Raw genomic sequence first — 14412 nt, 5'->3', positions numbered from 1 at the left:
CATTGATTTTTATGATGTGACTTTAATGATGTGCATTTTTTCAGTTAAATCTTTTCAATTTTCAGTCTGAGCTGAATGGTTTTGCAGACTTCCATCTTTATGTGTGTGCAGCATTCTTAAAAAGATTTTCTCAAGACATTCTTAGGGAGAAAGATTTTCAGGTAAGATGAAAAATCTGTTTGCTATAAGTAATGTAAACTAGAAGGGCATCTGAACATGCTTGGAGTGCTCCCATGCGTCAATGAGCTTTACACTGATATTGCCCCAGGGTGTGGACCAAGTTGACGTGTTACTACCCTTCTGATTTACCTTGTCCCGGTATGCTGCATACATGCCAACCATTACGCATGTGGCGTAATCATTACGCTTTTTTCAACAAATTACGTCTTCCACTACACTGTATAGGGATTATGCTTTTCTGCTACATTAAAAAATAAAATAAAAATACAGGAATAAAAGGTTGTTTTTTGTCATTTTTATGATCACCTCATTAATTTCATTTATAAATTTGAGAATATTCTTTAAAAGGTGAATGCTGTGTGAGAATAGCACAAGTTAATTTTCCTTATTTGCTATTTATAGCAACAGTATATGACCCCTTTCCAAGAGAACAGACAGGTTTCATCAAGAGCGAACTTTGCCTAGCAGATTTATTTATTGATATGCTAGATAGTTAGTGAACTAGTCTTAATTTTTAAAGAAAAAGTACCACATGTTAAGTTAAACTCTTTACAGTGTGAGTTGTGGATGTTATGTGATGGAAAATATTGTAGCAGATGGTCTTTTCAAACTTCAAAACATGTCAGATCAGAAAAATGGACAAATCAACACTGCTACTATTAACTTTAAAAGAATAATATGAGAGTAATGTACTACAACATGCTGAGCACCTCAGCATGATCATTGCAGGATTCCAGTTCACGATCATTCAGCCAAAGTTATACATGTAGACTAATTGAAGTGAGTTCTGTAGATAAATAATTGTTCAGCATATTTAGAGTTTGTATTCTGGTTCTAATCTATATGGATTTTGCACTTTGTGACAACAAATTTACCAGCTACAGAACCAGGTTAGTAGTAAACATGTATCTTCTTCATACATGCTGCAGCTATGACATGTAAGATATAGATTACATTTTTTACACCCAAATTATGCTTTTTTGCCACTTATAATAGCAATAACTATGCTTATACCTCTCAGGGGTGGGGTGGCATGTATGATGTTGTCCCAGTGCCTGCAACACATGATAATGGGTGCCTAGGTTCAGCAAGTTAAGATGATTTCAAGTCAAGTAGAAAAAGTGAAAGAAACATAGCATGGCATGACAGGTTGATTAGATCAGTTTTTGTAATATTAATAGCAGCAGACCGGATATAGAATCAGTTTTGGATCTCTTAATAAAATAATCTCTGCATGAGATATTAAACTCTAAAAGGGGTATGGGAAAACTATTTCATATTTGTGATAGCCAGCTTCAGACCAAATTAATATGTAATAAGGGTCGTCATTACTTGCAAGGGCTGTCATGTCAAAGTTCCTTTTTCTTGCAGGGAATCCTGATGTTTCTTCAGAACCTCCCAACACATCACTGGTCTGATGTTGAGATTGGAGAACTGTTGGCAGAAGCCTTCAAACTCAAGTACATGTTTGCTGATGCCCCAAACCATCTCAGTCAGAAGGGCAAATCCTGAGAGTCAGCTTGCCCTAGAGTACTGTGACAAAACTCTGCTGTGATAGACTATTGTAAAGAACCTGCAGACTACATGTTAGTACTTATTAGTCTGTCATAAGGCAGCCCATGGACTCTGTTTAGACTGGTGGTTTAGTGAGTGAGTAAACCACCCAAAACTCTCAGCATATGTGCAAATCTGCATCAGTGTTTTTCAGGCTGCTACATTTTCCAGATCAAAACTTAGTCAGCAGACTCATAAACTCATGATAATAAAGGAAGCTTCTTTCGCTTAAAAGACGAGGCCAACTGCAGACTGCACAAACCCAGATCTGCCATCGCATAATGTGATGGCAGATCTGGGTCTGTGCAGTTTGTTGTGAGTATTGGTATATATGGATTTAATTTTAGTAAGTCATGAGTTTTGCTTGACAGATCACTATTAGTTTGTACATTTGTGTTATTTATAGCATTTAGTGTGATTGGTGTGGAGTAACAGTAGTCCATTGTAGACACAAATTTCACAATTGAATCATCATGCCATAATAAGACTCTAGTAGTATCTGTTAATTTTTCATTATCATGTGTGAAATCATCACATTTAAGGTACACACCACTGTGCATTCCTGCCTCCTGCAAAGAACTAGAAAAGCATTTCAGAATTTATTCATTGGATGTGAGAATGGAGTAAATAGTGAGAGAATGCATTTGTTAATTATATTTTGTCCAGTTTAACCATGTTAAAAGAGATCAGTTTTGAGAATAACAGATATTCACTTTGACCTTAGCTAAAGTTGATTACAGATATTTATTGAATAGTTATTCTTACAGATTAGTTAAATTTCTTAATTTTTAGGGATTTGTGCAGAAAGTTTTAATTAATGTAAATGAAAGTTAATACATTTATAGCTATTTAATAAGTTGGTTTACAATTAAGCTTAAGGAACTGACTTTGATAGTATGATCAGTTATAACTCAACTTGGTGAATCATACCAGAGTTTCTCTATGACCCCATAGAGAGAAAGTCCCAGACTCCCAGAGGTGCCTGAAAAAGTGCTTGGGACTCTTCCATTTTGCAGAAAATCTTTATTATTTTCTTTGGACTATTGATGGGACTGTTGTTTAAATCCTTAGAAAACCCTGAATACTTGCTCTGAGATATTTTTTCTTGTTTCATTATATTATCAGCATGTAGGTATAGTTTGATTGTAAATACTATAAATTGTATTTTATGCATCTAGACCTAGTACCTGACGAAACCATTGCCAAATGGCAGAGAACACTACATTGATAGATTTTTTTAATCAGGGCAAGGTGTATTTGTTTTCTGTGGCTGAAATTTAAAGCATAGATATAGGTGCATTGAAAGATGCTGTGGAAAAATATTCAGAAACAGGGCTTGAAAAATCCACTCATCTGCTAATCCATAAAAGTGGTGGTATGGCAAGGTTGAGTGGTGGGATGGCAAGTTTGAGTGGTGATATGGCAAGGTTGCGTTGCGGGATGGCAAGTTTGAGTGGTGGTATGGCAAGGATGAGTGTTGTTGTTGTTGTTGTTGTAGGGTTTAATGCCATTTTCAGCACAAGATAGGCTATACATGGCAGCCAGTATTAATGGTGGAGGAAGAACCCAGGAAATCCCCGGAAAGAACCACCGCAAGGATGAGTGTTGGGATGACAAGTTTGAGTGGTGGTATGGCAAGGTTGAGTGGAGGGATGGCAAGTTTGAGTGGTTGTATGGCAAGATGAGTGGCTTTTTTTTGCTTTTGCAAACAAACAACAGAGAATTATAGTTATATTACAATTTCATTTCCAGCAGTTTAGTACATTTTGGGGGGTCTTTGGAAGCATGGTCCCAATAGCTGGCTTTATTAACTTAGGATTATTAGGTTGGGAGTTAAGGATATGCCATTCCTATTTATATTTTTCTGTGGCCTTAAGTCAGCAGTTAAATTTCTTAAATTTCATTGCTCAAGATCGATAAACTGGTACCCTGTCGTCTACTGTGATTTATGAACAACCTGAAAGGGCAAATAAGAATGGTCAACCTTCTGTCCACAAGACTTGACAATGAGTCACATGAGAGTTCACTTAAAAACAGAGGTAAATAGCATCAAATTTACATCATGGTCTGTGTGGTTATGATAGGTCAGAACTGTAAACACCATAATGTTAATAATAACGTGCATGCTGTGTGTAAAACAGTTAATGCATTCTTACAAACATAGAAGTTTGAATTCATCCACAAGACAAATATAGAAAGTAAAATGTGTGTGTGATTTGAAGGTTTGTTTGGCTGAGATTAAATAGTGTAGACCATTATTGTATTAACCCTGAAAAACTGAAATCCTCTGTCAGTCAGGTAAAGTTTGAAGCAGTAACTTTTTCACTGACAAAATGTCATGTGTATCATATTGATTCCATCATCCCCATCTGTATATATCACTACTCCTCCTGTGCAGATGGTTATGTCACCTAGGGTTTTTATTTTAAGACTTTTTAGGATGTCTAGTTAATCCTAAATGAAAATATTATGGATCTGAAATCCAGTATGGCTACCATGGCAGCCATCTTGAAAATCTTGGTAATGCTATTCTTGAATGGATCATCATATCAACACAAGGTCAAATGATGAAGAATTCTTATTAGGTTTTTAAATGAAGACACCAGTTTTGGACAGGACATCTGAAAAAATCTTGTTACTACTATGCCTAAGGGAATAATTTTATTGATACAAGGCTTTTGCTAAAGATATCTAGTTGGTCCTAAATGAAGATGCTGCCCCATGGACATCCATAAGACTTATTGTAATGTCTAGTTAGTCCTAAATGAAAATGCTGCCCTTTGGACATTCATAAGAATTGTAATGTCTGGTTGGTCCGAAATGAAAATGCTGCCCTTTGGACATTCATAAGACTTGTAATGTCTAGCTGGTCCTAAATGAAAATGCTTCCCCATGGATATCAGTTAAGACTTGTTGTAATGTCTAGTTGGTCCTAAATGAAAATGCTGCCCCATGGACATCAGTAAGACTTGTTGTAATGTCTAGTTGGACCTAAATGAAAATGCTGCCCTTTGAACATTCATAAGACTTGTAATGTCTAGTTGGTCCTTAATGAAAATGCTGCCCCATGGACATAAGTAAGACTTGTTGTAATGTCAAGTTGGTCCTAAATGAAAATGCTGCCCCATGGATATCAGTAAGACTTGTTGTAATGTCTAGTTGGTCCTAAATGAAAATGCTTCCCCATGGATATCAGTAAGACTTGTTGTAATGTCTAGTTGGTCCTAAATGAAAATGCCGCCCCATGGACATCAGTAAGACTTGTTGTAATGTCTAGTTGGTCCTAAATGAAAATGCTTCCCCATGGACATTAGTAAGAGTTGTCGTAATGTATGGTAGGTAGGTCCTTAACTCATTCGACCCTTGAGGTTTTTGTCTGAAATGTGAGTAGGAAACACATTTTGGGGGCTATTCTGAATACATCCTAATACATTGACTTTCAACAGATTTTCATTAGTCTAATGCCAAGTTGTATTAAAGACATCATTTTCCATTGGTTATTTTGCTGTCACATGAGAAGGGTAAAAGTTTTTTGTGTTTTTTGCTTAATGGACCCATCATTTTGTTATGGAGACCACTCTTTATTCCAAATGTCCAGCTTATCCTAGTTTTTGCAAAGGTTCACCTGTCTGTGTGCAGTTCAAACCGGTCTGCCTTAGATCTGAGGCCAAGAGGTAAAAATTCCAGACTCAACATCGGATTCCGACCTTGAGCGAATTTTGGGTGAAAAAAACAATGGGTCCAAAAACTTAGGTTTTACCCTCTGTATTTTGTAGTGCAGCTAGAACGTCCAGATTATATGATATCATTGTAGAGCTATATCTGTCTGCTTTTTTGTAATACCACCCACTTTTCATCATGCATACAGGTGGGATTGGGGCTGAATGAGTTAATGACAATGCTGCCCCATGGACATCCTTAAGACTTGTAATGTCTGGTTGGCCTTAAATGCCAATGATGCCCCATGAATATCAGTAGGACTTGTAATGTCTGGTTGGTCCTTAATGACAGTGCTGCCCCATGGACATCCATAAGACTTGTAATGTCTTGTTGGCCCTAAATGACAATGATGCCCCATGAATATCAGTAAGACATGTAATGTCTAGTTGGTCCTTAATGACAATGCTGCCCCATGGACATTCATAAGACTTGTTGTAATGTCTGGTTGGTACTAATGAAAATGTTGCCAAACAGACTACAGATCTAACGGCCATCATTTAAATCTTGCTAACTTCTCCAGAACTGATAATTGTAACAGAATAGTGTTTTCACTAAAAGACTCTTTGTGATATTGGTTCTAAATGAAAATAGTGCCCATCATACCAACAGTATGTCTGCTAAGGTAATAATATTGAAGATTGTGTTATGGCCCCAGCTTCTGAAAAGATGATCCTTTAGACCTGGGGCCTTCACTGAGAAAGCTTATGATATCTGGTATTTCCTAAATAAAATGGTTCTTGACAGTAATGGCTATCTTAAAAATCTTGTTATCACTAATCTTGATGGGGTAGTTATATCTATCAGCATGAGGTTTTCACTAAAACACTTCTCATTATATGTAGTTTGTCATAAATAAAATGATGCCAGTGCAACGTTCCAAACTTTGAAAAATCCCATGAAAGCTAAATCTCATAAACGAATGATTACTGACAGTAAAAACAAAGGCACCACTTCTTTCTTGCAATATATAGTTATTCCTAGTTACTCCTATATTACAATGATGCTGGTCTAATCTCAGAATGACTGCTTTGACAGTCATCCAGAAAAGCTTTTATATCACTGCATCTGAATGGATGGTGTTAATCACATGGGTGTTTCTGCTGAAACACTATTATAGCAATACATGTATGTAGCTTCTTCTGAATTCATTGTCTTATTGACATGGGGGGTTTCCATTGAAACAGTGTTATAGCAATACATGTATGTAGCTTCTTTTGAATTTATTGTGTTATTGACATAGGGGTTTCCATGGAAACAGTGTTATAGCAATTTCCAATCATTATTGTGATCAGATAAGTATTCTCAGAGAAATGTAATTTACTATAAAATTTCATTTGTCCCTGGATACTATTCTGCAGAAAGTAGTTTCAAGATCATTTGGACATCATGCTTTTTCTAATAATAGCATGGTTGGAGAAAAAAAAAACTAGCATAATGACATTTCAGACTTATAATACTTCAGACTGTTTACCATATTGTGAAATCATTGACATTTTTGCTCAGTGACTTCATGGTTAAATTTAATGTAATCATCTACTGTTAACAATATTTTGTTGTACAAAACTTCAATAACAACAAATATTGAAATGACTAGGATGTTATAAAATCATATTTCATAATGCTAACAATTAAATTTTCCTTTTGTACAGCAATGTTTCTTTGTAAAATATCAAAAATTTGTATCAGATTGGTGCTCATATTTGTTGACTGTATTTTTTAATTATCAGAAGCAGTGTGTATTCAGTAATTGTATATTACATGATTTTTGTTTTGCTGAGATTTTGTTTATACCAATCCATTTATCAGGGATAATTTATAACTTTCCTTGCAATTTTCCAATTCTTTTGACTTGTGTTTGAAAAGAATGGCGATGGGTTCCTATCATTTTAATGGCAGAGTGTGATATTGAAAGGGAAAGGCAGGAAAATACTCCTTTTGTTTGGTTGAAGTATGGAAATTACATTTATGTACCCCTCCAGGGCAAGAGACATTTTTTGTGTTCTCCAGCCAACCATCCTTCCATCACACTTGCCATTTAAGATAAAGAAATCTCAGAATATATTAAACTAAACCAGTCCTATCTAGGTCATGGTGACTGGTTCCTAATTTTCATTTACAGTAATATTTTGTGTTAATGAAGGAAGCAGATTGCAAACAAGTCAAGGACATCAGTTTGTAAGCAAGATATCATCTTCGTTACTGTTTGACTAAACTGAAATGTCATGAACATCCAATCGTTTGTGCAAAATAATAACTAGTGACCGTGGCAATCTATTTAAGGTTATAATATCCAAAATTACCGTAATTAACCTTAATACCAAGCCTCTGAAAATTTTTGGACACCATATTTTCATTAAACAATATAATAATTTGTAATAGTACAAAATATTCCAGACACTAAGTACATTTTTTTAAAGGTGATGAAAAATAAAACACTCATGATGGGGAATAAAAAACATGTTTTACACATGATCAAAAACATATCTGAATGGTCGACTGTCAGACCAAGAAACTGCTTTGGATACCCACATTATCTTCAAAAATAATGGTATTGTCAATGGGTAGCAATAAAAACAGTTGACATACTACACTACTTTGTCATTAATCAGTGTGATATTCTTGAAGATTATTCATTCAACTGGAGCGATATAAAGTTTTAAATATGTATGTGGTTTATTATCTTTGTTTTTCCTTTTACAGTAAAATTTTATTTTTTTGAGATATAGTGATCAACAACACCAACATATGAGTTTTGCAAGTTCATGTTGTCTAACATTTATACAGTGACAGATTACTTTATTTTGGCATAAGTTGTGGTTTGGTCTTCTTACCAAAAGTATAGTTACAGATAATGGTGTTTTGTAAATTAAATTCCAGTACTAGTCTAATTGATTTGGCTCACTGCATGTTTTAGGCAATCATCACTATATATAGAATTGTCATGTTGAGATCACTTAAAATATTTTTGAAAGAAAACAATGGAATATCTAAGATATTATCAGAGGGAAGGTCATAAGAATAAATTCATATTATTGTTCTGATACATTAGGTTTTCAGAGTCAACCTTTGGGTTATGAAACAGTATCAACTGGCATTGGCTGAAACCAGAAGTTTAAATACATTATTATGATATGGGTCCTATGTTTGTTTATAGCTATAATTGAGACTTGTTCAGTTTTAGTCAGTTTTGTTAATATTTTTACAAAGCAGATTTAGCAGCATGAACTGTTTCACAGTTAGTAAACTTGCCCAGAGATTGTATTAATTATAGCACAATAATTATATCATTTAAGGCTAGTTCACATGTACTAGATGAAAAGACTTAATAGTTTTACAAACAAAGAAAACACAAGAAATGCAACCAAAATTCAATACATTTTTATTACAAAAACCACTATCCCATTATCTTTATTGATGAGCAAGGGTACAAGACTACTTATTAGACCACATGCAACTGGCACTGAACTTGCTGGATGCATTTGATGCACAGAAAGTACATATATTAGGAAAAGTTGATTATTTTCATTTGAACACAAACTATTGAGATAGGGAAAATTAATAATTTTTTTATGTCTTGATGTTTAGGTCAATGAGACATCATAGTGATACGACTGGAAAATTGTTAAAGTTATGTTAAAAATCCAGTCACACCCACACCCTTTTACATGCATAATAGTGCACATTAACCTTCAGAATCACAGACTTTCTATTATGATACTCTTAACAGAATTTAATTTCATTTACCAAACTAGATTTATTCTATTCTTCTGTCACTGAGCTACATGGTTTGCTGATCTTGCATAACTCGTGTATAAATCCCATCATTGTAACTTCAAGACAGACATGTGTAAATCCCATCAGTGTAACTTCAAGCCAGACGTGTAAATCCCATCATTGTAACTTCAAGCCAGAACATGTGAAAATCCCATCATTGTAACATCAAGCCAGACATCTGTAAATCCCATCATTGTAACTTCAAACCAGAACATGTGTATATCCCATCATTGTAACATCAAGCCAGACATGTATAAATCCCATCATTGTAACTTCAAGCCGGACATGTATATCACTCTTTTGATATAAAAGTCTTGAGTTTCATTTCTGTGAGACCTTTTACATTGGTGCTATGAATTTGAGTAGTGCAGTGCTGTGAAATAATATCAGATGAATATTTTGCAGGTGTTAAGAAATTGATAAATTGCAATATTTATTCTTGACAACAGTGTGTCGGAATACACACTCAGATGATCAACACAAGATGATAATCGGATGCAACACAAGCTTATTGTTATAAACTATTCAAGCAATTTTCTTGTCATTCAATCCATTTAAATGAGCTTAACAATAGGGCTGCTTGCATTTATGCAGACTGTTTCCTTGTACTTATTGTGACCACATACGTAACTGCCATATATGCTCTTTTTAAATATAAAGAACTTTAAGGCATCATGAGATTGCACTTTATAATCCTTAAAAATAGTTTTAGATAACAGACCATGTAGATTTTGATCTATTCTGGTTAATATTTTCACAGATGAACAATGTTTGCAGTTGTATGCTTACTCTGTACCACAAACTGGCTCTTCATCTACCTCTGCTAAAAGTGCATTCCATATGCTGTTTAAATAAATGCACTCCATGCCGTATTTTAACATGGGCAAGTGCCTGCCTTTATTGCTTTAGTGTGTGTGTGTGTGTGTGTATGTGTGTGTGTGTTCAGTTAAGCAACCACAGTGTGCATCCTTAAACTGTCTAGTCTGACATGCATGATATTCAAGAATAGAGGAATTAGAACAAAATTTGATGTTGCAGGTGCCATGGCCCTTTACAGTTGTACACAGAACTTGTGTATGTTTTGCTGGAAAAATGATAATCGCATATGCTGTGGTTAGCTTCCAGAGCCTGAGTGATGTTTCTACTCTTGAGTGGACCACATCAAGAGCAGAGAACTGTATATACCCATACCTAAAAGTACATTCAGAAAGAATGCATTACTTTCGCTGTTGTCGTCTTAAATGGTGACACCTTTCTTATTTTTATGTGCTGTGTGTATCTGTTCAGAAGAATATGATAAAAAATGTATATATCTCATCATTATTTAGTCGACATTTTAATGATAAAATAAATGAAACACTTTTTCCATTAATTCTGGAAATTTAGCATATCCTACAATGGGCTTATGCAGTGATACAAGTGATTATTTTACAAACAGAGACTCGTACATTTTTCAGTTTATTGATGTATGCAGTACTGTTATGACATATATTATTGTGATACAGCTTGAGATACCAGCTTGTCACACCCCTTTCAGCCGTATTTACTTAAACTCAAAATCTTTCTTACAATATTTTGTTAGAAAAACTCAAATGTAATTGCTTGCACTTATATCATTTTTTCTGCAGAATCTTTGTTTTCAGTATTAATCTCTTTCTTTAATTTTTTTATCATCATGATCTGAATTGGTTATAGAGATTCTTGAAAGCAAAACATTGACAAATGACAAGCATCAGTAGATAACATTGCGATCACTGTATTTAATGGTTTTGACATTTACCACAATTGAGATTGAGCATAACGGTTCATATTTGATCACATTATCACAAAATTAAATTTAACGTTAATGCAGTAGGATCAAACTTACTGGCTTGAATATTTGATCCTCAGAAATGTGTCATCACGATCGTGTCTTTCATTTTTAATGGTTTACATGTATTGTTTTACATTTGCTTCTGGAGGAACTCTCTTAGTCTCTCACCCTTAGTGTCATCACGATCCTCTTTCATTTTTAATGGTTTACATGTATTGTTTTACATTTGCTTCTTGAGGAACTCTCTTAGTCTCTCACCCCTGTTGAGCAACATTTCATTCAGATTTTAGAAAGTTGGCGAAATATTTGGAAAGGGCATTGGACAAGGACAGTTTTCAGGCATGAAAGATAGGATGGTGGGGTATGGATGATTAGCCTGAAGGAGCTTGTTTCTAACAAGAATACTCGAGTTATATCATTATTGTGTTTCTGTTTCAATATATTTTGCATTTTATCATAGGAAGTAATAGATTTCTTTATTTACGGAATTCACGCCATTGACCCATCATACGGCACATTTGCAAAGGTTTGCACCATAATGCCAGTTATACAGAACAGTATAAATTACAGTACACTGTTCTTGTAGATCTGTTAAATTATTTGAAAAATGTACAACCCAATTTTAACACACATTGAATGACATGGACTGCTGCTTGACAAAATTTGAAAGAATTTTTCTGGACTTGACTGATTATACCAGGAATTCTGTAAATACATCTAACGTCAGAATATTTTGAACAGATCACTGAAGTGTGAAATTCATCTTCAATCAACAAATATCCATTTTCAAATTAGCATACATAGGAATGCATATCTCGTGGTATATGTACATTCCATCCAGTCTCAGTTTCCAGTGCGTGACTGGAACACTGAAATCTAGCTAAAGCTGTGTAGGAAATCGGGCAGATCTATCAGTAGATATTTTTTAAACGTTAACATTGATTTATACAAGCATTAACAGTATACATCATATATTGTAGATACTGCTAAATTTCCAACATACAATCACCAAAACATTAATATCACCAACAACTTGATATATCCACAAATTCTCAAAACCATATTCAAAATCTTTTTGACTTTAGTAGCCAATATTATTCAACCAGTCATCTGCTTCCGTTAGCATCTTATAGCAATTATGTCACTATTGGTCATTCTCCATTTTCAAATGTTTATGTTGTTGTTGTTGTGGGGTTTAACGCCATTTTTCAGCACGATAGGCTATACATGGCGGCCAATATTAATGGTGGAAGAAGAACCCGGAAAACCCCGGAAAGAACCACCGACCCACGAGAAGCTACTGGCAGGCTTTCTCACATGCCCACATTGGCTGAATCTTAGACTCGAACCGCCGCAGACAGAGGTGAGATGGCAGTGATCCGTAACGAAGAGCGCTTTAGACCACTCGGCCACTCGGGGCCCCTTCAAATGTTTAAACCAGTGCTCAGTTCTTTGCTTGTTTTAAGTGTAAATCACTGTTATCTACCACAATCTGATGTTTGTTTATAAAAATTTGTCATGAAAACTAAATGCAAATCAGTATCATATATCACAGTTTGATTTAGTCGTGTCTGATGTTTCTTATAAAATTTGTCTTGATTACTAAGTGCAAATCACTGTCATATAACACAGTTTGATTCAGTCATGCCTTTGTTGTTTTTCTTTCAACATTTATCTTAAAATACTCATATGCTGAGAACTCTGACCTACATTTGTATGCCTTGCCACATCATTGGTAATGGCATATATGGTTACCTTTGTCCATCTGTCCATCCAGCTGACCTTGGTTAAGTTTAGTATTTAGGTTATTTTCATACTATTAAGGGGCATACATGTTCTGTTCATGTATTACTATTTCTTTTTACTTATTTGACAAAGAAACCAACTTTGCACAGTTTTTATTTTCCAATGGAGAATATAATTGTGTTAATGAGTTATTTTTGAATATTTCCTGCTTTGAATATTCTTAATTTATTAAATCCCTTACTTAAATTAATTAAATTGAATCATGCTACATGTTGATTTATGATACATGGTAATAATAACGGAACTATCTGAAGACAGGTGCAGAAAAGACTTTACATTATAGGCTGTTGATTGTATTAAATGTGCAAAACTGATTCATTGTGTACATACCATCGAATTACATTAACATTCAAAATGCCCAGCAATATTTTCACCATAGTTGTATAAACCACAGTTGCTGGAACATACTATTTTGAATTTTAATGTTATCTGATATCACAGTATGTGTACTGTTAGTGAATCAGTTCTTACCTGTGATAAAAAAAAATATAAGTACTTCGATATTTTAGTTGTCCAATCATTTATAATTATTGATCTAATATTCTAGTACTTTCTGTTATCAAGTATATTGCCAGAAGAAAATGTTAAAACCATTAAAACTATGATAAAGAATTGAAATTTGTTATTATTATTTGGGTTCCATGACAGCTAGACCAAGGAAGTTTATAGTATGGCCCCGTGTCCATTATCCATCAGCTATCACAAGCTTCTTACTACTCTGGATCATATATTTCTGATTTTGATCAGTCATGGAATATGGTCATGTATCAATATATTGGAAAAGCCTGACCATGAACAAGATTAATGATCTATCTTAAATTTATATGGCTTTGTATGTTGCATCTTGCATATTTTTGGTCAGATTCTTAGGCTTATTAATGAGTTGATCTTGCATCTTATAGAATGAAATTTTCACCTCTCTAGAGATAGGAATGGTAATTGGATATTATTAAAACCAGGTACATACATGAAGTTTTGTGTCCTCAAAATCTTGGATGAGTGTGATCTACACATGTTAAATATTATTTTATCTTTGGAAAGAAGTTATATCCTAGTATAGTAAATTGGTAAAAGTCTATGATATCAAGACTGAAATAATTTACATTGGGTTGTATTTCAATGGCAAATTGACAAAGACACCAAATTTCTGAACCAAGCTTTCCAAAAGAATTCAAGAAACGAGACATTCCTTTTTTCACTACCGAGAATCCCGAAACCAAAGCCAGCATCGTGAAACGTTTTCAACACACTTTGAAAGAATGCATGTGGAAATATTTTACGCATCAACACACTCTCAAGGATATCGACGTCTTACCACACTTGGTTCAAGCTTAAAACCAATCTTACCATCGAAGCGTAGGATGTGCCCCCCAAGAAGTGACCGTTTCTGAGCGTCTGTTTGGCACGTCCTCAACGGTGGCTGTCCCAAAGAAAGGTGGAGTGTCGGCAGTAAGAGATTGGGTGTGCATTGGCAAAACGAAACACACTTTCGACAAAGGTTACTTACCCCACTGGACCACGAATTGTTTTGTGTCACTGGAAGAGTACGTGGTCGTCATCCTGTC

At 34.7% G+C, this 14412-nt stretch overlaps 1 protein-coding gene across 1 annotated transcript in view; it reads left to right on the top strand.

Moving 5' to 3' along the window:
• The window catches only part of LOC149788448 (TBC1 domain family member 22B-like), a 61538-nt gene extending 48079 nt beyond the window's left edge, over positions 1-13459 (top strand). The window contains exons 11-12 of the mRNA XM_089973516.1: positions 66-161; positions 1552-13459. Of these exons, the coding sequence (XP_089829642.1) occupies positions 66-161; positions 1552-1692 (237 nt within the window). The 3' untranslated portion in view covers positions 1693-13459. The remainder of the gene's footprint in view (positions 1-65; positions 162-1551) is intronic.
• The last annotated feature ends 953 nt before the right edge of the window (positions 13460-14412 follow it).

Source organism: Sinohyriopsis cumingii, chromosome 11 (assembly GCF_028554795.1).
Source record: "Sinohyriopsis cumingii isolate HCF-2022 chromosome 11, ASM2855479v2, whole genome shotgun sequence".
Classification (NCBI taxonomy): Eukaryota; Metazoa; Mollusca; class Bivalvia; order Unionida; family Unionidae; genus Sinohyriopsis; species Sinohyriopsis cumingii.
This window is presented reverse-complemented; position numbering and strand designations above follow the sequence as displayed.